Genomic DNA, 27714 nt, shown 5'->3' with positions numbered 1-27714 from the left:
GTCACCTAACACCTCAGCCTCTCCGATGTTCCAGAAAGATAGAAAATATAAGCTTGGATTTTTTTATTTATTATTCATTATTATTATTATTATTTAATGAGTAAAGCTTTGTTCACGCGAGGTCCACCATGGCAATGCTGTTTTGTAGTCATAACATGTAACATATCTATATATACATATATTTGGTATACCTTAATACATACCATGGCATAATAAAAAAATTGTATGTCTTGGTGAATGAAAAAATGGCCCTACATTTGTCACGAATCAAATGTTCTCGCATTTCTGTTTTACTACAAGAGCTCTCGAAAATATCAGACGAAATGAATTTTCATGAAATTTCAAACAGCCAAAGAAAAAAAAATAGAGTTAATCCCACTAAGTCAAATGGAGATGTCAAAGAAGACCATGGGAATCTGCACATGAACATTGTCCATTAACAAACTTATGAAGCCGCTTCCCATCTTTAATGATGATATGTCTAGTGGTCTGTGATGATACAACCTTCATAAAATCATGGCAATCCTTGCACATAGTGACACTCTTGATGACCCTAATTGGTGCACCAATGGGCGTATTCAATAACCCAAATGTTACTGCCAACTTCTCACTGTGGTAAACAGCAGAAGAGAATGCCTTCTCTTCGGCTTCCTCTTCCTCATCATCAATTACCTCCATATTCTCAAACTGCTCGTACCCGAGACTCTTTGCTCTGTCAACCAAATCATTCAATAGTGTATGCAGCTCTGCATTATGGTTATGCAACCGGTTATTTGTTTTGAATGAATGAACCTCTCCCTTAATGCTGATCCTACTCCAGTCCTTTAACTTTCCGACTTTCTCCTCTTTCATCAATCTTCTCACCATAGAAACATCCTCCCACCTCTCTGCAGAGATGTACATATTTAACAACACGACATAAGCCTCAGTGCTTCTGGGCTTGAGTTTGAGTAACTGTTCAGCAGCATAAAACCCTAGTTCTTCATTCCCATGATTTCTACACCCAGCAATCAAGAGCAACCATATAAACTCGTTTGGTTCTACATCCATTCTCTTGATGACATCAAAAGCTTCATCTAGTCTACCCAGCCTCACAAACATGTCAACCAAGCATCCATAATGGTCCATTACTGGTTTAATTTTGTATTCCTTTTGCATTATTTCAAAATACTCAAGTGCTTCATCGACCATTCCAGCATGGCTACATGCAGCCAGAACGCCCACAAAAGTGATCTGGTTTGGCCTGAATCCAGCTAGCCTCATGTCCTCAAAAAGCTGCAGTGCATGCTGAGACTGGCCATGCCGTGCAAAACTTGTAATCATGCTGGTCCAAGATATCAATGTTCTTGTAGACATACCCAAAAAAGCTTTTCTTGCCCTCTCAATACTCCCACACTTGTCGTACATATCCACAAGCGCAGTTCCAACAACTACATCTGATAAAAACCCTGATTTAATAGTCTGGGCATGTATTTGTTCCCCCTGCTCCAAGGCTGCCAGCCTGCTGCATACAGTTAGGATACTTGACAAGGTGAATAGATCAGGTTTCCTGCCAGAGCGATTCAACTTCAAATACATGCCGAGTGCCTCAGTTCCAGTTTGCTGTGCTGAAAAATTGTCTTTCGCAAGATCCATTGCTTGAGCATGACCTGCAATCATTGCATTCCACGTAATCAAGTTCTTATATTCCATTCTATTAAACAAATTCTTTGCCTCATCAATGCATCCACATTTAAGGTACAAGTAAACAAGAGAATTTGTGATGCGCAGGTTTGATTCATGGCCAAGTTTAATGCTCAATGAGTGAACCTGCATCCCCAGATCTGAAGACTGTATTGTGCTGCACAAGCTCAACACGCTTGTTAGTGTGAAGTCATTAGGCTCAACATTCTCAAAAAGCATTTCAATGAAAAGTCTTAAACCCATTCCTGCTCTGCCATTGTCACCACAAGCAGATATAATCGTCGTCCAGGAAATTACATCCTTTTCTCCAGTCTCACGAAAAGCTTTAACCGAAGAGTCCAAGCTGCCAAATTTCGAGTACAAACTACAGAGTGCATTTCCAATACTGGAGTCGTGACTGATCCGGTACTTAATAATGAAGGCATGGAACTGTTTCCCCAATGTGATAGACTCCAGAGAAGAACAAGCATTCAAAGCAATTGACAGGGTGAAATTTGAAGGAAATGACCCAGATTCTAACATGTCTCCAAAAACCTCAACAGCTACCTCAGGTTGTGAATTTTGAACATAACCTGTCATCAAAGTTGTCCACACGACTACATTTCTTCTAGGCAAATTATCAAAAACTTTTCTAGCATTTACCATAACCCCACATTTTGCATAAACATTGACTAGAAATGACATAACAAAAAACTCTTCATGGGTTCCAGTCTTTATCACGTGAGCATGAACCATTTCAGTCTCTGGAACCGAAACCTTGTCTATGCAATGTTGCAAAAGAGGAACATAATAAGAGGACTCAACTTGTTCACCCTCTTTTATCAATGAAAGCGCTTCGTGAAACTCCAGAGGCTTGAATGGTTCAAGATTTGCATCTGATTGGGTATTTATAGAACTCCTCTGATACGAAATGTTAGGGGTCTGAGATTTACAGATGCAGTCGGGTGTCAGCAAATAGCGAGAATAGGAAACGCTAAGTATTTGGCTAATAATTAAAACACATCAAAACAACCTTTTTAATGCATTGGGAACGAAAGACTAATATTTATTTAGCTCTTAACAAAAAGCAAGTAAAATTATCATTTCCATCCACTAACAGACAACAGTAAAGCAAAGACACCAGAAAGATGTTGTTTGATACATACATGATCTTCAACAAATCAATACGGCTATGTGTAAGGAAGAGAGAATTTAAAATATATAAAGAAAAGAAAAGAGTTACAGCAATACCTTTTCGGTGGCAGAGGGGTGCTTTTTGAGTTCAGTTCCAAGCCTGAGAGTGCCAGTGATAGCAACAGAGGGCAAAGAAGCCATGGCCTTGGAGAAAAGGGAATGGATGAACAAGACTGTTATTGTTGGTCTTAGTCTTTCCTTTTTTTCTTTTCTTTTCTTTTTCTTTTATCTATAGTAACTTGGGCGGACTGGATAGAATAGAATTGTGGAGGGAAGAGAGAGTTGCTGCAACTAAAGTCCCTCGCCTTTCTTTCATTTGTTGTTTAGCCACTATTGACTTTCTACCGCTAAATAGTGGCTAATAAAATAAAATTTTAAGAATAAATACATGCAATAAATAATAAAACCTCCTCCTTTTTAAGAAAAAAGAAAAACCTTTGCCAGTTTTGACACCACCCTTCAAGATTTTTTCCCAGGTTGAATGAAGAATCTATTTTTAATTGGTTTGAAATAAGAGTGATTTAATCTCCATTAAAAAAATACACTTTCACTTTATAAAACAAAATTCAACGAATCTATTGGAGCTGAGCTTGGACTTCTAATTTTTATTTCACTTCTTTATCTTGGCCTGATTTAGTATGCATTGTCATCTTTATAACTTGTATGTGTTAAAAAAAAAAAAACCAATCAAATAAAAAAAACCAAAGCAAAATTTTTCTCAAGCCCTAAATCAGTACCTCACTAACGTGGTTGCATGCCTCCTCACCTCTAATCCCACCCCTGCTCACATCCTTTCTCAATCTCTCCCGCCCATAGCTCTCTGGTCTTTGTTGTGTAAAATTGTGTTTTCTTTAGTATGTTCAAGGTTGGGTTTTTTTTTTATTGTTTTGCTTTTTATCTAGGGTCTTGATTAACTTTTTTTTAGGGTTTTATGATTTTAGATAAAAAAAAAAAATTTAATTAATTGTAAGGGATTATGTTTCTCCCTAATTTTTTGCCATTACCAGCTTGCATATATAACCCATATCTTATTCAATCATCATCTCATTACACAATAAACAACAAATTTTCCTTGTTACAACAATCATAGTTGCTTAACAAGCATCCAACATGCGTTAATAATGTAAGCAATGGTTTTTTTGAAAATTTGTTTGATCTATTTAATATGTATTGCTATCATAGTATTCCTGTGTCCTAAATATGTTTGTTGTATATATAGATTACAGTTCAAGGGTTAAGTTGTGATGGATTTTTATGTGGGGGTATGTTTGAGGTATATTCCTTACTCTTCATGTCTAAATATTATATTCTATGACTTGGTTTTGTATTTTTTTTCTAATTTGTATTTTAATAGAAATTAATTCGGAGTTCTTAAGTGATGACTTCAAAAGCTAGGGATCACACATTCATTACAATGTTGTTGATTTCTCCACTTAGGTATATATGATTTGCTAGAGTAAAGAGCATTTTATGTGGCATGTAGTATTATTTCTTTATTTGTAAATTATAAAAATGTAAAAGAAATGTATTATTATGTCTTTTTTGAAATTTTTAGTTTTTGTATTCATACTCCAAATCAAGACTTTATTTGAAGTTATCAGTTGATAATTAGAGTTGGCAAAATTTCTAGAGTATATATATAAGGTAGGCATTGCTTGGCAGCAAATAAAGCAAATTAAGAAGAGTGATTTGTCATTCAACTTGTGTGTTTGAAGTTTTGCTTCAACCAAATAGGATTTTCCTTTTATAGTGTGATGCGAACCTCATAGTCACACAACCTACAATCAAGACTGAGATCTAATTTCAGTAAATTGAAATAGATCTGATAAGAGTGTGACATAATAAAAACTTGTCTCAAGACACTGGCACTATTGAAATGAAGTTGAATGATGTCACGAAACTAGTTAATTTTTTATAAGTCAAATTCAGTTAATTCAAAAACTGAAGAATGCAAGAATCTCTCTCACATGTTAAAACTAAAAAGTTTAGAAGTATTATTCATCAATGGCTGCTGAAATTTAGGCTTACATGTCCTTAAATAATTTTAAAAAATTAACCCTAATAGATTTACCCTTGTGGGAAAAATTGACCCACTTATAAAAACTGAGTCAAAGCCTTTATTAGTAAGTCCAAACCCTAATCCAAACAAGCCTTGAATTCTAGCTGAAAACAAAGTATTAATTAAGCCGAAACAAGCCTTAGGATGTAGCTAACAAAAAATAAAAATAAAGCCCATAAGTCCTAAGTCTTTATCTACCAAATGATCCTAGAAACCAATATGTCATTAAATACCACTAGCCCTTCTTTCCTTGTGTAGCTAAGATAAATAAGAAATTCGTGTAAGAAAAAAAAATTTGGAACATTAATGAATCTTTGTCGCACTTGAAAATTATGTTGCAACCCATTAAAGATCCTTGTCACACTTGAAACATATGTTAAATCATGGAGTTGTTACATGTGTGATGACAATACTATAATATATTTAATGAAAAAGAAGATTGATAAGGAACTATTAAATTGAGATGACACATATTATTGTGCTTGTATAATGGATTAATGATATTGATTATGTTAGTATAGTTGTAAAATGTAAATACTTACATTAATTTTCATGATCTTATATGTTTACAAGATTTTGGAACATTAATGAATATTTGTTACACTTGGAAATTATATTGCAACTCATTAAAGATCCTTGTAGAACAAGAAAATTCTCAAAACAAGATGTCACATTCTTGTAGGAAAATGATATTTACCAAATAGAAAGTCCACAAGTCAAAAGAAAATAAATAACAAAATTCATGCAACATGTTCTAACTTATATCTCAAGTCTTTCTAGAACTCCAATTCACCTAAAAGTTTACCCCAACATAGACAAATATCTCTGGGATCTTTTGGTAAAGTTTCAGCTCGATTTAATGGTTTGATTTGGAGTTATGTTCAATAATGTAAAACTAGACGATAGAAAATTATATGTTATAATTTGAATCTGACCTTACTTGGATCGTATAACAATGTTAATAGATTAAGTCACTACCATTTTTCAAGGTTTTTCTAGAATGCTCAATTCTTTGCAAGCATTTCAAAGTTAACCACTTTGACATAATCAACCTAAACCAAATTCGATCTTAAGTTTTAATGATACTTGAAGCACGAAACCGTAGAGTTGCAATACGCAAAATACATAAACTGTAAAATTTAGGAAATTTGGCATCATATATGCTTGCAACCTTGTTAATATTGCCTCTTTTTTTATTATGTAATTTTACCAATTTATAAAAATAGTGTGATCAATTTTCTCATGAATTATCTTTATATAACAATTAGCATCTGAACTTGTGGGCTCCAAAATAGTAGCCTTAGAAGGTACCCAAAACCTTCATCACAATGGTTGAGAGTAGGGATGGAAACTGATACCCGTGGATCTATTTTTGTACTATCTATACCTGAATCTAAACCCAAAATAACTATCCAAACCTGACTAGATATGGATTTTTTATACTCAATCCAATTAGGTTTCGAGTACACATCGAGCATCCATAACCCGAACTTGAATGAAATATTTTACAATATTTAGTACATGATTAACTTGATATGCATGTAATTTGTTTTATATAAAAAAAAAACTTTAAGGCTATTTATTTATTTTGGGTCTAGTAGACCAATATCTATACCCAACCCAAAACCTGACTTTTTATCTTTAGGTTTTACCTAAACTTGATCCAAACCTGATTGGGTCTAAAATCTTCCAACCTATTTGGGTAAGTTCGAGTCAACATCCATCAAGTTCAGGTAAAATTGTCATCCCTGGTTGAGAGTGCATAAGAGGTTTTTTTTTTTGTGATGGGTTATTATATTTGCATTCAATAACTTGATTTTTCTATAGCATATTTGTTGGGAGGGTGTGGACATGATGATAAAGGGTATATAATAATTAATATATAAGGGAGAACATATTAGTTATCCAAAAAAAATTACTACTAAAATTGTTTTTACATTAATAGGAAAATCCCCTAAACCTTTTAGTTATTCTTGTCATGGGGGACATTTTAGTGATCTGATTATTGTGAAAAGAGTAAAAATGAGAGAAGAAGTCGCTATTTGGTTTTATGATTACTAGAAACTCTAATTGATCTTCATAGGTTTTTGAGTAAGGAGCTAGTTATGCTAAAAGTGAAGACGAAAACCACCCTATAATATCCTACTTATAGCAAGCTAAACTATTGTTTGATTTTACAATAAAAATACCTCTTATGCATACATGTTATTTTACCAAGCATATCCATTTATAAATAACCACAAAAGTATTCCAATAAATTAAATTAATATAATTGGACATAAAAAAACAAAAAGTATGAATACATTGTAAATTTATTCAGAACAAAATATGTGTCAACATACGTATACGATTCAAAAATTAATAAAAAAATAAAAAAATATTTGAACAACAAATAAATAATATATGGGACTCAAATTGACCTGTACGAGTTGTTAGAGTCAGTTAGAACTAGATGAAAAGGATAGAACAAAGAGAAAAATGGTTGGGAAAATGGTAGTCCATACGAGTGTACTACACACGTTAGGCGACAATCTAGATTGCAATGCTTATTTCCATGCGATGCCAAGATATGGTGGTGTGTGGACCTATCCAAGGGGTGGGCCCGATGAATGTTGATAAGATACAAATATTGTTGGGGGAAACGAACCCAAGAAAGAGTGTTACATTGTCAACTTTATTATTATTGAACTTTATCATTTTATATTTTGCTGAAAAATATCAAAACTATCTTTTCTTTAAGTATGTTTTCCATATGTTTTGTGATCGTATTATATCCTTTCAAATAAGTATGAATTTTCTTTATCTCATTGTTTTTTTTTAAATTAGCAGATGTGTTTTGTTATAAAAATGGTATTTGACATTTTATTTTAATCATGCTTGGATAAATTTAATGGAAAACAAGGTCAAACTCCAGGGTGCTTCACTTGGACACTAATGGGCGACCTTACCCTTTTTAGACCAAGAAACATTGACCCTCATAACTTCACATGATCTCATGGCTTCATTCAAAATGTTGTAATCAAATTGGTTTTGTGAAAATTCTTGGCTAAAACAATTCTAAAAAATTAAAGTTGCCTTCTTATTTAGAAACAATTCGATGTTTGCTTAAATTAGTATTTTGGCATCTTGCTTATAGCAATGAAAATAAGTTAATTAATCAAGCAACCCCTACTTTAAGCTGATAACGAACTTGAACTAAATGATATGAAAGTTGAAAAACAATTGCGGTCATCCACATTATATGTCTTTAAGGCTATATTTTAGTTGTATACATAATGGTATGTAGTGGATTCGGTAGTCATAAACTCACAAAATATAGCTCTTTGCAAGTCCAAACCATTACACTAAATGAGATCCAAATTTACTCGTTTTAACTGCTTGTGCTTTAATTGAGGGAATGTCATCTTTGTTATCCCTTTCACATTAAAAAAAACTATATATATATATATATATATGTGTGTGTGTGTGTGTGTGTGTGTGTGTGTGTGTGTGTATTCCCTTAAAGTTCCCTTTAAACCTATAAAAAGTTTCTTTATGAAAACTTTAGCTATGATCACTAATGCGAACCTTGTGATCACGTGGTCACGCAACCCACATGCCAAGACATCAAATTTTCAGAAAGTTAAGTAAATCAGGTTTGATATTAATGTGACACAAAGATAACTTGTACATAGGCACCAACACAGTCTAAAAACGAAAACCCCCACCCAACAAATATTGATTTGCGAACTGATCTGGACCAGCCTAGGAACACCAGCAAGGACCCATTACATGTTCCAAATGGTCCAATAACTTGGTCAAAGACAAAGACATTGTAAGAGGCATTGAATGCATTGGTTTTGAAGGTTTTCACCAAGTCAGAATTAAAAGGTCCATTGGAGTATCAAGAGGAGACCCTAGTACATCTTATCCATATGCAAGAGGGGTCCCAATACAACCTTATTTGGGCCATGAAGTGAGGACAACAAAGGAAATAAAAGAATCCTACTACAACTTGGAAACAACATGGGTGGCTATCTTTTCCTTTTGTTTCTAGAATTAAGGGGCTGCATGGAAGGCTATAAATAAGCCTTGAATCAGTTCTGTAATATTTTACTCCATTCTCTTCTTCTCATGGCAGAACAAGGATTTAATATTAGGGGCTTTATTTTTATTTTGATAGCTACAGCCCAAGGCTTGTTTGGGCTTAATTAATACTTTGTTTTTAGCCAGGATCCAAAGATTGTTTGGATTAAGTTATAGGCTTTTTAGTTTAGGGTTTTGAGCCAGTTTTAAGTGGACCTCATACAAGTCTACATAAGGGGTTCATTAGGGTTAATTTTTCTAGAATTGTTTAAACTCATGTTAGCCAAAATTTTGGCAGCTTTGATAATTATTATTCTGAATTTTTTTAGTTTTAATGTGTGAGAGTGATTCTTGCATTCTTCAGTTTTTGAACGAACTAAATCTAACTTATCGAAGATTAAGTGGCTTCGTGGCGTCATTCTACTTATTCCAATAGTGTTGGTGCCTTGGAACAAGTTTCCATTGTGTCATACTCCTATCAGACCTATTTCGATTTTCCGGGATCAAATCTCAATCTTGATTGTGGGTTGTGTGACAACGTGATCACGAGATTTGCATCATGAATGAAAAGTAAAAGGATGATGCCACGAGCAGTTGTTCTTCAATAAGTCATTTTTCAACTCTTTAAAGAACCAAGGAAGAGAGATTATCTCACCAACACACACATACATAAAGTGTGGCAAACAAGAAGTTTTATTAATTTGAATTGCGTAACCCTTACATATTTGGTTATGCCTTTATTTATACTAACTCTAGACTTAAATAAAACCCTAATGGACCCCCCCTTAGGTGAACTTATATGAGGCCCCCTTACAATTGACCTAAATAAGTAATAACAACCCAAAGCCTAAGAAGAAAATAATAAAAATCTGAAAATTACTATCCTAAATATGCTAGAACAAGATTTGTCACCTTTAAGAAGTTTCAAATAAACTAGAAGAAATCTGATTTGGAAAATTTATGCCGCCATCCCTTTTTAGGTCCTTAATTTTCCTTGTTTAACTTGGAAAAATAAGAAAACAAATTTTCTTCTTTGTTGCAAATTTAATAACTTTCTTTCTTAGGTTAGGAAAAGCATTAAATAATCCTCCCCTCTTTAGAAACAAGATCTAGCCAACTTCTTTACTTAATTAGGAGAATAAATTGTTGACTTTCTATCCTTGTAGCATTAGAAAAAACAAACCTAACAAGCCTGGTATGGGGCCAGACACATCTGCCCCTTGTTCCACATGAATTGGGCTCTTCTTGGACCTGAATTAGATGAATTAGAGGTTTTCCTTCATGCTATTTAGATGTCCTAAGCTCCTCTAGGTCCATCTTGCTACATATATTTTGATCAAGTCCATTCAATGCTTCTTTAAGCTTTTTTGCCTCAGACTCTTCTTATTGGCCTAATTGGCACCTCCAATGGGTTGTTGGCATGATTACGCTTGATGTTGGGCTGATCCTCATCATCCCCTCTCTCTTCAAAAGAATTCGACCTCGAATCATCAACTATATTAAACAGTGTAAGATTAGAAACGTTAAAGGTACAACACCATACTCACCTAGCAAATCAACTTTATAAGCATTGTCATTGATCCTCTTAATGATCTGAAAGGGCTCATCTCCTCGTGGTTGTAGCTTGGATTTCCTATGGGCTAGTAGTATCTCTTTGCACATATGCACCTAAACCAAATCGCCGAGCTGGAAGACATCATGTTTGGGCCCTTTATTCGCTTTGGTTGCATACACACGATTCCTCTTTCAATTTATTGCCGCACACTCTCATGGAGTGTCTTCACCATCTATGCTTTATGATTACCATTAAAAGCCCTTTCATCAATAGGTAAAGGAATCAAATCCATGAGAGTTAAAAAGGTTAAATCCATATACAATTTCGAATGGTGAAATTCTAATTGACACGACCAAAAGATTGATGTCTTCTCCCAAGTGTAGGAGTGTCGAAGTAATAAATAACTCGGCAAGACCGGGGTCGAACCACAGGGAGGTTGACTATATAAATTATAAACAACAACAACAACAACAACAACAACAACAAGAAGTTAAATAGGACTTTGAGATGTAAGATTAATGTGAGGATTCAACAATGATAAAAATGAATGTCAAGGTTAGAGGACTTACTAACAGTATTAGAAATAAATATAGTGTAAACTCTTTTTATTAATCAACTGGAAACCACACATAAAGAAGGTTCCAATCGGATGATTTATCCTTAATAGTTCATTATAAATTTTTAACATGATCATATTAATTATCTTATTTAAGTAACACCAAACTTTAAAATATTGTCAGGAATTCATGATGATAACTTATGTTAACAACAAATCAAGTTCCTTTCATAGCACAAATGTAGGGTATACCATACAGTTGGCTATAAAAGTGCCAAGGATTTGTTGTACCAAGTGTTATACAACACCAATCTAGATTAACCATTTAACAAGCAAGGTATTAAGAATTAGTAAGATAAAAATATAAGACATGTTAATAACAAACTTTCTTAGATATAAACATTGAAGTCCATGTTGAGTTTATATTATACATTTTCTAACACCATTAGTGAAACCTTTTCATATTGGCATAATAAACTTAGCTAAACATTATGAAGAAGAGAGACATAAATAAACAAGAGGATAACATGATTATATAAGTATAGTAAAGGAAATGAAAGGGATAAACAAGAGATTAATAAAAATATAATATGGAATAAAACTTGAACATTACAAAATACAAAGAAAAAGAACAAGAGCAAGATCTTGATCTGAACAATCAAAATGCATAAATGCATGGCAAATGCCTCCTTTTATAGGCTAAAATTTAGAATTATTGATCTGATGACTGATTGTTAAGTGGGTGGCCACATCTTGACTTGGTGACAATCCTTATCTTCTTATCTAAACAAAACGCCATTGCTAATGTCAGAATTTGAACAAATTTTCATCATGAAAGTTCTAGGAAATTGTCTTAACTTTCCAACAAAATACGAATCGGTGGAGGACAGATTCAGACTTCTTCGTTGTTGCTACAATTTGAACTTGAAAATGACATTTTTGAATCTTGCACTCCTTATTAAAGTTTTAGGTTCGTGTCTTAACTTTCCATCCATATAGAGAAGACCTAAATCCAAGTTCTATAGCTCTAGTTATGATTCAATAATTGAATGGTGTTCCAGTTTGGACTGAACCAACATCTCTTTTCTAAGCTTAACCCGCTCTTTGTGTTCTCAATTTCAGTAGTTAAACTCATCAATCAATCCCTTGATTTATGTTATAGGCCTATATTTAAGATGACCATTTGCCATAAATTAAAGATATCTTATATTATTAGATATGTTATTATAAAACATGCTCTAGCTAAGGAATTATTAATACTTCAAGTGCAAAATGATGATATAAAACCTTGATAAAAATGCACTTGTAAGTACTAATCACACCCCCCAACCAGCTTATTACTAATCCCTGGTAATCAAAGCGTTAAAACAATTTGCATGTTCCATAAAGCAAGGCATTAACCATTCAACTTCCATTAATCTATCCATATAAACAAACTCATTAATTTTATATATCTGCTTCATATTGTTAAAAGAAGATATTAATAAACCTTTTTTTTTATGTGCTCAATATATGAAAACATAGATGATGAGGCTTTTATTGTAAGAAAACAATATTTTGTTCTAATTTTTTCTAAGGTTAAACTTTCTTGGGTTAGGATTATTATCTTTTCTTTCTTTCTTTTTAATATATATACATATAACTTAAAACACAATGCATCTTTAACCCATGTAACAAGCTTTTGGCTAATGACTCTTAGACCAGTTAGTCTTAAGGCATTAGGTGCAACACCCCTATGAGCTTAGTAACTCGGGGTGCATAATCCAATAGACTTTTTCACAATTTTTATTAAAGGTGCACGATAGTACTAGAATCCTTCACAAACCTTCTATAAAAACTAGCAAGTTGACACGACCAAAAGATTGATGTCTTCTCCCAAATATAGGAGTGTCGAAGTAATAAATAACCTGCAAGACCAGGGTTGAACCACAGAAAGATTAATTATATAAATTATAAATAACAATAATACAACAATAACAATAATAATAGTAATAGTAGTAGTAGTAGTAGTACTAGTAGTAGTAGTAGTAGTAGTAGTAGTAATAATAATAATAATAATAATAATAATAATAATAATGGTAATGGTAATGGTAATGGTAATAATAAAGAAGAAGAAAAAGAATAAGTTGATGAGAATTTTAAGATGGAAGATCAATGTAAGAATTAAACAATGATAAAAAACAAATGTTAAGGTTAGAGGATCCACTAATGGTATTTCAAACAAGTATAGTATAAAATCAGGAATGTACAAGTATTGCTGGAAGAGCACAAAGGCTCATATTCTCAGGAATGTACCCCTTCATCAACAACTCATCTACTTGCCTTTGAAGCTCCTTTAATCTCCTCGGGGATGCTTATATAGGCTTGATTGTTAGAAATCGAAGCGCTAGGTACAAGGTCTCTGATGTTCAATTCTCCTTAATGGTGGTAATCCACTAAGGATGTCTTCAGGGAATACATCATCAAACTCGTGCAACAAAGAAACAGCCACACTAGGAATAACATAATCAAGATCGTTAGAGTTAAAATAAGCCTCCTTATACACAAGATTATTAGCTTGTTAGTGAAAAACACGGATATGATTTCAGCTCTTTTTTTTATAAAAATTAGGTTGTTTCTTTAATTGTTCCCCATTATTGTCATCACACAAGCTTACTTTCTTCACTACTCAAGTTTTACCTCCACTCTCAACCGGTTTAATTAATGATTTATGATATGATCCGGGCAATAAAAAACTATTAGATTCGGATTTTGATGCAAAATGCACAACTGTCTAGTTTCATGGCAACAACAATCATAATTTTCAATCCAATCATTGTATCGGACTAAATTTTATTTGGACTCTACTAACATGTTTTCCTATATTGGGTTAAAATTTCAGGCCAATCAAAGTTCGGAAGGCATTGCAATACTAGTTAACGAAGGCTGTATGAATTTTATTATATACTTCGTTTTGACTTGTGGACTTCCTACTAACATGTGGTAGCTTGTTTTGGAAATCTCCTAGTTCTACAAGGATTTTTAATGGACTGTAATATAGTTTTCAAGTGTAGCAAGGATTCATAAATGTTCCAGAATCCTTTTCTTATAAGTATTCCTTATCCATCCTAACTACAATAAGGAAAGAAGACTCTAGAATTAATTCTACCTTCAGATCAGATTTTCTAGTCTATTTGGAACTTCTCAAGGGTGACAAATCTGATTCTAGGATATTTAGGATAGTAATTTTTGGATTTTAATTATTGGTTATTATTACTTATATGGGTCAATTGTAAGTGGGTCTCATATAAGTCCACCTAAAGGGGGTCCATTAGGGTTTATTTAAGTTTAGAGTGAGTACAAATAAAGGCATAACCAGACATGTAAGTTATACAATTAAAATGAATAAAACTTCTTGTTTGCCGTACTTGTGTGTTGGTTGGGTAATCTCCCTTCCATGATTTTCTAAAGAACTAAAAACGACTTATACTTGGTTTCGTGGCGTCATCCTTATACTTCTCATACGTGAATGATTTGTTAGGTGAGGGTTTTTTGTTTCAATAGTGTTGGTGCCTAGGTACAAGTTATCTTTGTGTCACACTCCTATCAAACCTGATTTTCTTGGCTTTCCAGGAATTGGTGTCTTTGCATGTGGGTTGCGTGACCACATGATCACGAGGTCCGCATCACATACTCTTATGAAGAAATTGAATTTGAGTTGTTTTAAGCATCCTAGGCCTTATAAATTGCAATGGTTAAATGAATGTGGTGAAATGAAGGTTACTAGGCGGGTATTGATTGCGTTTGCTATTGGGAAGTATTTTGATGAGGTTATGTGTGAAGTAATCCCAATGCATGATTGTCACTTACTTTCTTTAAAAGAGTATCTGATGCGAACCTCGTGATCACGGTCACACAACCCACACGCATAGACATCAATTCCCAGAAAGCCAAATAAATCAAGTTTGATAAGAGTGTGACACAAAGATAACTTGTACCTAGGCACCAGCATTATTGAAAACGAAAAACCCCACCCAATGTGATATGGACCAACACAGAAACACCAGCAAGGACTCATTACATGCTCCAAATGGTCCAATAACGCGGTCCAAGACAAAGATATTGAAAGAATCCTACTACAACTTGAAAACAACATGGGTGGCTACCTTTTCCTTTTGTTTCTAGGATTAAGAGGCTGCATGGAAGGCTATAAATAAGCCTTGAATCTATTGTGTAATATTTTACTTCATTCTCTTCTTCTCATGGCAGAACAAGGATTTAATATTAGGGGCTTTATTTTATTTTGATAGTTAACAGCCCAAGGCTTGTTTGGGATTAAGTTATGGGCTTTTCAGTTTAGGGTGTTGGGCCAATTTTGAGTAGACCTCATATAAGTCCACATAAGGGGTCCATTAGGGTTAATTTTTCAAGGACTATTTAAACTCATGTAAGCCAAAATTTTAGCAGCTTTGATGAATATTATTCTGAATTTTTCAGTTTTAACATTTGAGAGTGATTCTTGCATTCTTCAATTCTTGAACGAACTGAAACTGACTTATCGAAGATTAACTAGCTTCGTGGCGTCATTCTACTCATTCAAATATTGTTGGTGCCTTGGGGTAGGTTTCCATTGTGTCACACTCTTATCAGACCTCTTTCGGCTTTTCGAGATTAAATCTCAATCTTAATTGTGGGTTGCATGACCACGTGATCACGAGGTTTGCATCACAATGAATATTGATTCACAAACGAGAAGTATGAGGACGACGCCACAAAGCTAGTTTGATACAGTTCAGCCTTGTGATACGACCAACGTAAGGTCAGATTCGGATTTTGGCGTAAAAAGCGCAATAGTCAAGGTTTACGGCAACTATCATAATTCTCAATCCGATTGGGCTAATATTTTATGTGGACTCTCCAGATATGTTTTTCTACCTTGGGTTAAAAATTCAGGTCAATCAGAGTTCGGGATGGCATCGCAATACTGGTCAACAGAGGCTATATGAATTTTATTATTTACTTCCATTTAACTTGTGGACTTTCTATTTGGCAATGATCCTTTTCCTACAAGGATGTGGCCGCTGGTTTTGGGAATTTCCTAGTTCCACAAGGATCTTTAATGAGCTGCAATATAATCTACAAGTGTGGCAAGGATTCATTAATGTTTCTGAATCTTTTTTTTTTATAAGTATTCCTTATTCATCCTAACTACACAAGGAAAGAAGGGCTGGTGGTATTTAATGAAAAATTAGTTATTTTTATTATTTTCTTTCATGTTTGGGCTTAATTAAAACTTTGTTTTGAACTAGGGTCCAAGGCTTAACTTTGTTTTGAACTACGGTCCAAGGCTTGTTTGGATCAGGTTATGGGCTTTTCAGTTTAGAGTTTTTGGGTTAATTTTGAGTGGACCTCATATAAGTCCATATAAGGGGTCCATTAGGGTTAACTTTTCAAGAACTATTTAAACTCATGTAAGCCAAAATTTCGATAGCATTGATGATTATTACTTTTGAATTTTTCAGTTTTAATGTGTGAGAGTGATGCCTGCATTCTTCAGTTCTTGAACGAACTGAATCTGACTTATCATAGATTAACTGGCTTCGTGGTGTCATTCTACTCATTCCAATAGTGTTGGTGCCTTGGGGCAGGTTTCCATTGTGTCACACTCATATCAGACCTATTCTGGCTTTCCGAAATCAGATCTCAATCTTGATCGCGGGTTGCATGACTACGTGATCACGAGGTTCGTATCACAATTCTTCGATAAGTCATTTTCAATTCTTTAGAGAGCCATGGAAGGGAGATTATCTCACCAACACTTTGGGGGTGACAAGTATTTGAAAACAACAGTTTAGTACCCAATTTGCCCCATAACACCTTTCTAAAACAGCTAAGGAGCTTAAACATCTCTATAAAAAACAATGCTCTTAGGGACCCCATGAACTCGTACTATCTCCCTAAAGAACGAATTGGCAATGTTAGTTGCATCATTGGTTTTATGACATGGAATGAAGTGTGCCATCTTTGAAAACCTATTAACAACTACAAAGATTGTTTCCTTGCCCCATTTTGACCTAGACTCATGAAGTCCATCGAAATGTCTACCCATGGTTTATATGCCATGTGGTTGAGTCCTAGACTTTGCTTTCCAACAAGTTATGCATTTATCACATTTACGTTGCACATCTATTTTCATTGTAGGCCAATAAAAATGTTCATACAACACATCCAAAGTCTTAACAACACCAAAATGCCTCAATATCTACCAATATATTAGCTACCAATATCTGTTTTAATACTTCAATCATTTACGGAGACAATAATGCATCTGTACGTGAGGCTTTATGGTCTGATATTGTGAGTCGTAGTGATGGATGGGAGTCAACCCCATGGATTCTTATGGGCGACTTTAATGCTATACGCAACCAGTCAGAGAGGTTAGGGGGGTCTTCTACGTGGGCTGGTCATATGGACAGATTGGAAACATGTATACGTGAAGCGAAAGTGGATGATCTTCGGTATTCAGGTATGCATTATACTTGGACGAACCAATGTCCTGAGAATATGATTATGCGGAAACTAGATAGAGTGCTTGTGAATGAGAAGTGGAATATGCGCTTCCCATTGTCGGAAGCGAGATTCTTGCCTGCTGGTATGTCAGATCATTCTCCCATGGTGGTAAAAGTCACTGGCAATGTTCAGAACATAAAGAAACCATTCAGATTCTTCGATATGTGGATGGATCATGACGAGTTCATGCCCTTGGTGAAGAAAGTATGGGATCAGCATTCAGGAGGGTGTCCAATGTATCAACTGTGTTGCAAACTAAGGAAGCTAAAGCAGGAACTTAAACATTTCAATAAGACTCACTTCTCCAATATTTCCGATAGAGTCAAAGATGCAAAAGATCACATGGATAGGGCTCAACAAGCTCTGCATACAGCGCCTGAGGATCCAATATTGCGTATGCGAGAAAGAGATGCTGTTCGTAACTATGCTTCTACTGTCAGGGCGGAAGAGTGTTTTTTCAGACAAAAGGCAAGGATACAATGGCTTAGCTTGGGGGATCAGAATACTAGCTACTTTCACAAATCAGTAAATGGTAGACAGAATAGAAATAAGCTTCTCTCGGTTACAAGGGAGGATGGAGAAGTCGCTGAAGGACACGAGGCAGTCAAATCAGAAGTAATTGCATACTTCCAGCGTGTATTGGGAGTGAAACAGATGCCTAGGGTCCTGAACGAGGAAGTGATGCAATCGGCAATTATTTACAAATTGTCGGCAACTCAACAGCATGTACTAGCACAAGATGTCACAAGAGAGGAGATTAAGCATGCTATGTTTAGTTTGAAAAACAACAAAGCTCCTGGTCCAGATGGCTTCAAAAGAATGTGGCACATAGTGGGGGAAGATGTAATCAACGCTGTTAGCTCCTTCTTCCAGACTCGTAGAATGCTTAAAGAAATGAATGCTACATCCATTTCCCTTATCCCTAAGGTTGCTAATCCTACGAGGTTGACAGATTTTCGTCCTATATCTTGCTGCAATACAGTATACAAATGCATCGCGAAGATTCTAGCTGGGAGAATGAAAGTTGTTTTACCATCCTTAGTAGGTCCGTATCAAACAGCTTTTATCTCTGGACGGAGAATCAGCGACAATATTCTTTTGTCTCAGGAACTAATGAAAGGCTATCACACAACTACGGGTCCTGCTCGTTGTGCTATGAAAGTAGACCTGATGAAGGCTTATGACTCTGTTCGGTGGGATTTCGTTGATGCTACGTTGATAAAAATGGGATTCCCTAGAACAGTCATTGATTGGATCATGGTTTGTGTTACATCATGTCAATTCTCAATCAACGTCAACGGTGAACTTGCGGGTTACTTCCAAGGGGGAGAGGGCTGAGACAAGGTGATCCATTATCTCCATATTTGTTTGTCCTATGCATGGAAATCCTGTCAGGGCTGTTCTGCAATATGAGTGCCAACCAAAACTTCAAGTTCCACTGGAGATGCAAGAAGGACAGAATTTCTCATCTTTGCCTTGCCGACGACTTGATGATATTCAGCAAAGGGGATGTACATTCAATCCGTATGATCAAAAATGTACTCACAGAGTTTCAGGTTCTATCAGGTCTATATCCAAATCCAAACAAAAGTGACATCTTCTTGAGCGGTTCGTTAGGAGCTGAGAGGGAACAGATTATCAGTATTCTTGGGTTTAGAGAGGGGGAGCTTCCTATGAAATATTTGGGAGTGCCTCTTATCTCGTCCAGACTAAAGGCTGTTAATTGTAAGGGCCTTGTGGATCGAATTACCGCCAAAGTTCGACATTGGACATGTAGAACACTCTCTTTCGCAGGGCGAGTACAACTGATTAACTCAGTCTTATTCTCCATCCAGGTCTATTGGGCATCTCTATTCCTATTACCTGGGGAAGTAGTGAAAAATGTTGAGCAAATTATGAGATCCTTTCTTTGGTCAGGTTCAGATATGAGCACTACCAGGGCTAAAGTGGCTTGGGATCAGGTATGTCTTCCAAAAAAGGAGGGGGGGCTAGGCATAAAAAGGATAGCAGAATGGAACAAGATTGCCTTGTTGAAACATATTTGGAACTTGTGCAATGACTCAGACGGCTCAATCTGGTCTACTTGGATCAGATCCAATCTCTTGCGAGGTAGGAATTTCTGGACAATCAAGGCGCCAGGAAGCTGCTCTTGGGCTTGGGGAAAGATTCTAAAGCTCAAATCCTTAGCATGGCCGAAGATGAAGCACGTCATCGGAGATGGAATGACAACCTCTCTATGGTTTGACAATTGGCATCCTCACAGCCCGCTCGCTGATACCTATGGTGAACGTTTCATCTATGATTCAGGTATGGAACACAACGCGAGAGTGAACGTGCTGATTAATAACTTAGAATGGAGAATTCCTATCACTCATGCTATTGGCTGGCACCCCATTTTAGAAGCTATTCCTTCCACCTCTACTCCTAAGGGGCAAAAGGATGAGATTGTTTGGTTGGATTCGCCAAATCAGAGTTTCTCAGTCAAAGTAGCTTGGGAACAACTAAGAATTCATCATCAAATGGTTGATTGGCATGACATCGTGTGGTTCAAGAATGCTGTCCCAAGACATGCATTTCTTCTTTGGGTGGCTATCCAACGGAAACTCTCAACGCAGGATAGACTTCATCGGTTTGGTATTCATGGTCCCAATAGGTGCTCACTCTGTCTCTGCAATAATGAAGATCACAACCACTTGTTCTTTGAATGCTCCTTTGCGAAAGCATTATGGTGGAATGTTTGTGATAGATGCGACATTCCAAGAATGACAAAAAGCTTGGATGAATGGATTCGATTGGCCACTGTCTCTTGGCATGGAAAAAGTTTAGTCAACTTTTCTCGTAAACTGGGTTTCGCAGCTACAGTGTATTGTATCTGGCAAGAACGGAATGCAAGGATCTTTGCAGATGTGTCTAAAGCTTCGAATTTGGTTTTTGATCAAATCGAATGTATCATTCGCGATAAGCTTGTTTTGATAAGGAATGTTCAACAAACAGATGAAAACATAAGGATCCAAAGACTTTGGAGGGTCAATAACATGGACTCTTAATTTGATGTTTAGCTGGTTGTTTTTGTACCCCTAGCATATCTAGTTGGTCCAAGTTTTTGTTTTGTTGTGGCTAGCCTGTAGCCATTTGTTGGTTTTCGTTTCTGTCCTCATTGTAAATCTTGGGTATGCCCATTATATTCTTTGTATCATTTTCTTTTAATACATAAGTCAGCTTACCAAAAAAAAAAACACCAAAATGCCTCATCAACCCGCCCCATGTGCTTCACGTACAAGCAATTCATGCATATAACTTGATGGAACATACAAATGACTCTCTTTCAACTCCCTTAAGTCTATAGAACTTCCCAAAAGCCAAAGTTTCACAAGCATTGTAAACAATAGCAAAATCACTATCATCCTTGTACAATTCTTAAATGTTTTCGAATCCTAAAAATCTAGCATCCAAAGTAGATAAAAGAACATACCTTCGTGAAAGTCCATTGATATGTCGTGAATGATTCGAAAATCAGCAACAATGATTCTAACAAAAATGGATGAAGGATGGTCTGGTTGTGTTGCCTTTGTTTTGGTATTTAGGTTGGATTATAGTGATTTTAAGGTAAATAAGATAGAGGATAGACTAGAATGATAATTTGATAAGTCGATCTGAACACCACAAAGATCAATCTAGGATTTCGACACCACACTCTTTGTGATTGAAGAGTGATAAGTCAAGTATGGTTCTTCACAAAATCAATTTGGAAGAACAACTCTTAATTCTCTTAATTAAGTTTTCAAATCTTGGCCAAAAGTGTTTTATACATATTTTGATACTATATTTATAATTGGAACATCCCTCTAAAGTTGGGAAAATTCAACAAGACAAAGTCAAGCCTAAAAACTAGTATTTTAATAAAGTAACTAGATAAATTTAACTAACACGCGTTTTTTTTTTTTACCTTTTTTGAAACATAAGCACACCAAATTTAAAACAGCTATAACTTTTTACATAAAAGTCCAATGCAAGCATGGTTGGACAATCTAGAAAGATCACGTTCTGAACTTGAATTTCACCTAAATAAGTCTTGTTATCACATGCAATGGATGACTTCAAATTCGAGTTCAAATTCATCTACTGTTCTGATCGTAAACAACATCAATTTCTTCACTTATTTGCATTATCAATCCAAATTCAAGTAGCCCAGCATCAAAAGAATCTAAGGGCTTTTCCCATCTCCAATTTCTAATTGTAGACAAATAAGCACCCTTGAACCAATTTCAAACTGATTGCTAATTTCTAACTCTGACGCAACTTCAATTATTCCAATTTGATTCGTCAAAGCCCATTGTAGTTGTTTCACTGTCGCTCTTGTCATTAGACCATCTGAATCCTCTTTTATATTAGATTTAACTTTACGTGATGGATTATAATTTCCATGATGCACATCATCAACCTCGGGTTGATAATGATTTATCCTTAAATCAGAATTAGAATCATCATCCAAGAGTCTTTCACATTAAAAGTAGCTGATACGTTGTAATCACCAAGAAGATCTACCTTATACGCATTGTCATTCACCTTCTCTATAATCTGAAATGGACCATCAGCTCTTGGCATCAACTTGGACTTACATTTGCTTGGAAATCTACCCTTACTAACATGAATCCAAACAAGATCTCGGGGTTCAAACCTAACCATCTTTCGCCCCTTGTTAGCTTGTTTAGCATACTTTTTCGTTTTGTCCTCCATATGTAATCGAACCTGCTCATGTAGTTTCTTCATCAATTCTGACTTTCTAATTCCATCCATAGATGTCCTTTCATCAATTGTAATATGAACAAGATCAATAGGAACACAAGGATTAAAGCCATACACAACCTCAAATGGTGAAAATTTAGTCACTTTCACTTCACCACTATCATTCAGCCATTGCAATCTATATGGTTTAGCATGGTTAGCAATACACAAATTTAGTTTACTAACAAGGGTGGCACTACAAACATTAACACAGCTTCCACTATCTATAATTAAACCACACACATTGCTTTGTACATAACAACGCGTATGGAAGATGTTCTCCCTTTGTTCATTACTATCATCTTCCTTGACCTGAACCTGAAGCGTTCGCCTTATAACCAAGGACTCCTCAACCAGTAATGCTAACTCATCCCCATCACTATCCTCCAATCAGAACTGTCACTTTCAGATTCCACATCACCATTATCTCTAATCATAATGATTCTCTTGTTTGGACACTCTGAAGCATAATGTTCATGTCCCTGACACCTGAAACATTTAACATCACGAGTACGTTTAGGTTGAGTTTTAGATTTACCTTTGGCATCAGTAGGGACATCAACTTTAGCCTTTGGTGGTTCATTTCTAGAAAGACCAAAGGATCTTGGCCGAACAGTACCCTCTCTCTTAGATTCGGCTTCCAAGATGATGACGAACCTGAATTAAACGCTGGCCGAGCATGCCCCTTCCTAAGTTTTCTCTCCACCTTCGTCGCCATGTGAACCATGTCCTCTAGCTCCACATAGTGTTGTAACTCAACCACATTAGCAATGTCCCGATTCAACCCATTAAGAAATCTAGCCATGGTGGCTTCTCTATCCTCAACAACATTAGCCCAAATCATTGCTATCTCCATCTCTTTGTGATATTCATCTACTATCTTATAACCTTGATTCAGACCTTGGAGCTTCAGATATAAGTCTCTATAATAGTGGTTTGGCACAAATCGTCTCCTCATTAAGACTTTCACTCCCCCTAAGTCTGAACGGGTCGCTCCCCATTCCTCCTCCTACTGATCACAATATGATCCCACCAAATCAACGAATACTCCATAAACTCAATTATCACCGATTTCACCTTTTTCTGTTCAGAATAGCTATGGCAATCAAAAATCCAATCTACCTTTTTCTCCCACTCCAAATAAGCCTCGGGATCGTTTTTACCTTGAAAGGTAGGAATTTTCAGTTTAATGGTGTCCAAGTCCCCATCCATATCTTTATAAGTGCTCATGCCATGGAAATTCACATTCCTCCTAGCCCTGTTCGGTCTAGACCTGATTCCTTAGGCAGCTGATGCAAAATCATAGTCATCTTCACCCCCATCTACTTTTTCATCAACAAACTCTTCAAAATCAGATCTGACATTCCGTGCCGCCATACAGACTGTATTTCCCCGGCGATCAGCCCCACTATTCTGTTGCTTTATCGAATTCACCTCATCTTTCAGATCTTTGTACTTCCTAGACAATAGCTCAAGTTGCTGGCCTATGGATCACAATTGAAAAGCTACGTCAATGTTTTGTGTCGCTGATTCGTTGTTTTCAGACATTCTTTGAATTTGCAAAATTTGGTCAATAGCACAAATATATCCTCACACCTCTCGTGTATCACACAAAACAAAAATCAAGGCTTTTCACTGTATTAAGCTCTCTATGCCTTTTACCTCACAACTTGCTTTCTTTTGGTTCTTTAGGAATTGACATCAACAAATCAAAGTCAGTAGCTTTCGCGGCACACTCTAATTATAATTTTCAGACTCAAGAATCAAAAAAATATACTGAAAACAAACAAAACGAAACTATGATTACAATTTTGCGAGTAGCACTGCAAATTCGTGCAAATTGTAGATGAAACAAAGACACGAAAAAAAAAATGAATATTAGCGAAACAATTACTTGACTCCTAGATAACCCAAATATAAGAGAAATTAAAAGATTCAGACAAATCTAAACAATATAGATCATGTTCTCAAATTTGACGCAAATCTATCCTATTACGCAATTTTTACATAACAAAATTAAAACCCAGACCAAACAATCTCCAAATGACCTCAAATTCAATATTTAGTAACAGAATACTATGAAAACACCAAAAATCAATTTATAGGTCGTTCTCTTATGTCTAGGTACCCAAACCCCTTGTATGATCAGTTTGCAGCAGAATTGAACCTCCAATTAAAACCTCCAGAAACGGATATCAAAATAATCTCAAATTTAATATGTGGTGCGATCACATACCCAGTACTCGGAATATGAAGTTTCAATAGATTCCAAGATGTTTTACCTAGGGTTCACTAAGAGTAGTGTTTCTGCGGCAGAATTGAAACTCGAATTCAAACCTCAAGCAAATAATATCAGAATAAGCCCCACTTTGATATATGATGCGATTTGACCCCCAATAGAATGAATATGAAGTTTAAATTGATTTCGAGGTGGTTTGCTTATGATTCACCAAGATTTGTGTTTCTGTGGCAAAAATTGAATGATCCTTCAAATTTCAACTAATCACTCTTTTCTCTATTTCTTTCTGGTTTTTTTTTAATAAATTGATATGATTAGAGACAGTAGCCAAAATAAATATATTCCAAGAATGACAAAAAGCTTGGATGAATGGATTCGATTGGCCACTGTCTCTTGGCATGGAAAAAGTTTAGTCAACTTTTCTCGTAAACTGGGTTTCGCAGCTACAGTGTATTGTATCTGGCAAGAACGGAATGCAAGGATCTTTGCAGATGTGTCTAAAGCTTCGAATTTGGTTTTTGATCAAATCGAATGTATCATTCGCGATAAGCTTGTTTTGATAAGGAATGTTCAACAAACAGATGAAAACATAAGGATCCAAAGACTTTGGAGGGTCAATAACATGGACTCTTAATTTGATGTTTAGCTGGTTGTTTTTGTTCCCCTAGCATATCTAGTTGGTCCAAGTTTTTGTTTTGTTGTGGCTAGCCTGTAGCCATTTGTTGGTTTTCGTTTCTGTCCTCATTGTAAATCTTGGGTATGCCCATTATATTCTTTGTATCATTTTCTTTTAATACATAAGTCAGCTTACCAAAAAAAAAGATGACGCAAACTCGAAGAACAAAAAGATGGACGCAAACACTGAAAAACTTAAGGGAACACTAAAGAAAAAAAAACAAAAATAACATAATGATATGACCTTGTTTCAAAGCTTAGCTCTGATACCAAACTGATGCAAACCTCATGATCACATGGTCACGCAACCCACAATCAAGATTGAGATCTGATCTCGGAAAGCCGAAATAGGTCTAATATGAGTGTGACACAATGGAAACCTGCCCCAAGGCACCAACACTATTGGAATGAGTAGAATGACACCACGAAGCTAGTTAATCTTCGATAAGTCAGATTCAGTTCGTTCAAGAACTGAAGAATGCAAGAATCACTCTCACACGTTAAAACTGAAAAATTCAAAATAATAATCATCAAAGCTGCCGAAATTCTGGCCTACATGAGTTTAAATAGTTCTTGAAAAGTTAACCCTAATGGACCCCTTATGTGGACTTATATGAGATCCACTCAAAACTGGCCCAAAACCCTAAACTGAAAAGCCCATAACTTAATCCAAATAAGCCTTGGATCCTAGCTTAAAATAAAGTATTAATTAAGCCCAAACAAGCCTTGGGTTGTAGCTAACAAAATAAAATAAATCCCCTCATATTAAATCCATGTTCTGCCATGAGAAGAAGAGAAGAAACTAAAATAGTACAGAACTGATTGAAGGCTTATTTATAGCCTTCTATTTAGCCCTTTAATCCTAGAAACAAAAGCAAAAGGTAGCCACCATGTAGTAGGATTCTTTTGTTTGCTTTGTTGTCCTCATCTCATGGCCCAAATAAGGTTGTATTGGACCCCTCTTGCACATGGATAAGATGTACTATGATCTCCTCTTGATACTCCAATGGACCTTCCAATTCTGACTTGGTGGAAACCTTCAAAACCAATGCATTCAATGCGTCTTTTAATGTCTTTGTCTTGGACCGAGTCATTGGTCCATTTGGAACATGTAATAGGTCCTTTCTGGTGTTTTTAGGCTGGTCCGTATCTGATGCGAACCTCGTGATCACGTGGTCACGCAACCCACAATCAAGATTGAGATCTGATCCCGGAAAGCGGAAATAGGTCTGATATGAGTGCGACACAATGGAAACCTGCCCCAAGGCACCAACACTATTGGAATGAGTAGAATGACGCCATGAAGCCAGTTAATCTTCGATAAGTCAGATTCAGTTCGTTCAAGAACTGAAGAATGCAAGAATCACTCTCACACGTTAAAACAGAAAAATTCAGAATAATATTCATCAAAATTGCCGAAATTTTGGCCTACATGAGTGTAAATAGTTCTTGAAAAGTTAACCCTAATGGACCCTTTATGTGGACTTATATGAGGTCCACTCAAAACTGGCCCAAAACCCTAAAATGAAAAGCCCATAACCCAAAAATGAAAAGCCCATAACTTAATCCAAACAAGCCTTGGATCCTAGCTTAAAACAAAGTATGAATTAAGCCCAAAGACTTTGGAGGGTCAATAACATGGACTCTTAATTTGATGTTTAGCTGGTTGTTTTTGTACCCCTAGCATATCTAGTTGGTCCAAGTTTTTGTTTTGTTGTGGCTAGCCTGTAGCCATTTGTTGGTTTTCGTTTCTGTCCTCATTGTAAATCTTGGGTATGCCCATTATATTCTTTGTATCATTTTCTTTTAATACATAAGTCAGCTTACCAAAAAAAAAAAATTACCACCATTGAGGGGGATAGAGCATCAGATTGATTTCGTACCCGGAGCTTCAATTCCTAATCGACCAGCTTATAGAAGCAATCCCGAGGAGACGAAGGAGCTTCAAAGGCAAGTTGATGAGCTGATGGAAAAGGGCTACATTCGTGAGAGTATGAGCCCGTGTGCTGTACCCGTGCTACTTATGCCAAACAAGGTTGGAACATGGAGGTTGTGTGTTGATTGCCGAGCCATCAACAACATAACGGTAAAGTATAGACATCCCATCCCTAGGCTTGATGACATGTTAGATGAGTTACATGGATCCTGTATTTTCTCTAAAATTAACTTGAAAAGTGGGTACCATCAAATTAGGATGAAAGAAGGTGATGAATGGAAAACAACATTTAAGACTAAGCATGGTTTGTATGAATGGTTAGACATGTTAGATGTACTATGATCTCCTCTTGATACTCCAATGGACCTTCCAATTCTGACTTGGTGGAAACCTTCAAAACCAATGCATTCAATGCGTCTTTCAATGTCTTTGTCTTGGA

The 27714-nt window shown here is 35.8% G+C and overlaps 1 protein-coding gene and 1 pseudogene across 1 annotated transcript; one reads left to right on the top strand and one right to left on the bottom strand.

The window, feature by feature from the left end:
* Positions 1-27714, top strand: part of LOC140955635 (uncharacterized) — a 121835-nt pseudogene that overhangs the window by 75941 nt on the left and 18180 nt on the right.
* LOC118036717 (pentatricopeptide repeat-containing protein At4g14850) lies at positions 141-3164 on the bottom strand. Its single transcript, XM_035042517.2, has 2 exons — positions 2914-3164; positions 141-2604 (listed from the first exon to the last, which is right to left on the bottom strand). Exons 1-2 carry the CDS (start codon positions 2995-2997, stop codon positions 397-399), a joined length of 2292 nt encoding a protein of 763 aa, XP_034898408.1. The 5' UTR covers positions 2998-3164; the 3' UTR covers positions 141-396.

This window comes from Populus alba, chromosome 5 (assembly GCF_005239225.2).
Source record: "Populus alba chromosome 5, ASM523922v2, whole genome shotgun sequence".
NCBI classification, from domain to species: domain Eukaryota; kingdom Viridiplantae; phylum Streptophyta; class Magnoliopsida; order Malpighiales; family Salicaceae; genus Populus; species Populus alba.
Note: the sequence above shows the minus strand (reverse complement) of the source record. Positions and strands in the feature narration are given on the sequence as shown.

Bases quoted from the DNA above. Each gene is read 5' to 3' on its own strand.
- LOC118036717 (XM_035042517.2), bottom strand. From the start codon at position 2,997: ATGGCTTCTTTGCCCTCTGTTGCTATCACTGGCACTCTCAGGCTTGGA. The intron at 2,605-2,913 runs GTATTGCTGTAA...TGTAAATCTCAG, and splicing joins ACCCCTCTGCCACCGAAAAG to ACCCCTAACATTTCGTATCA.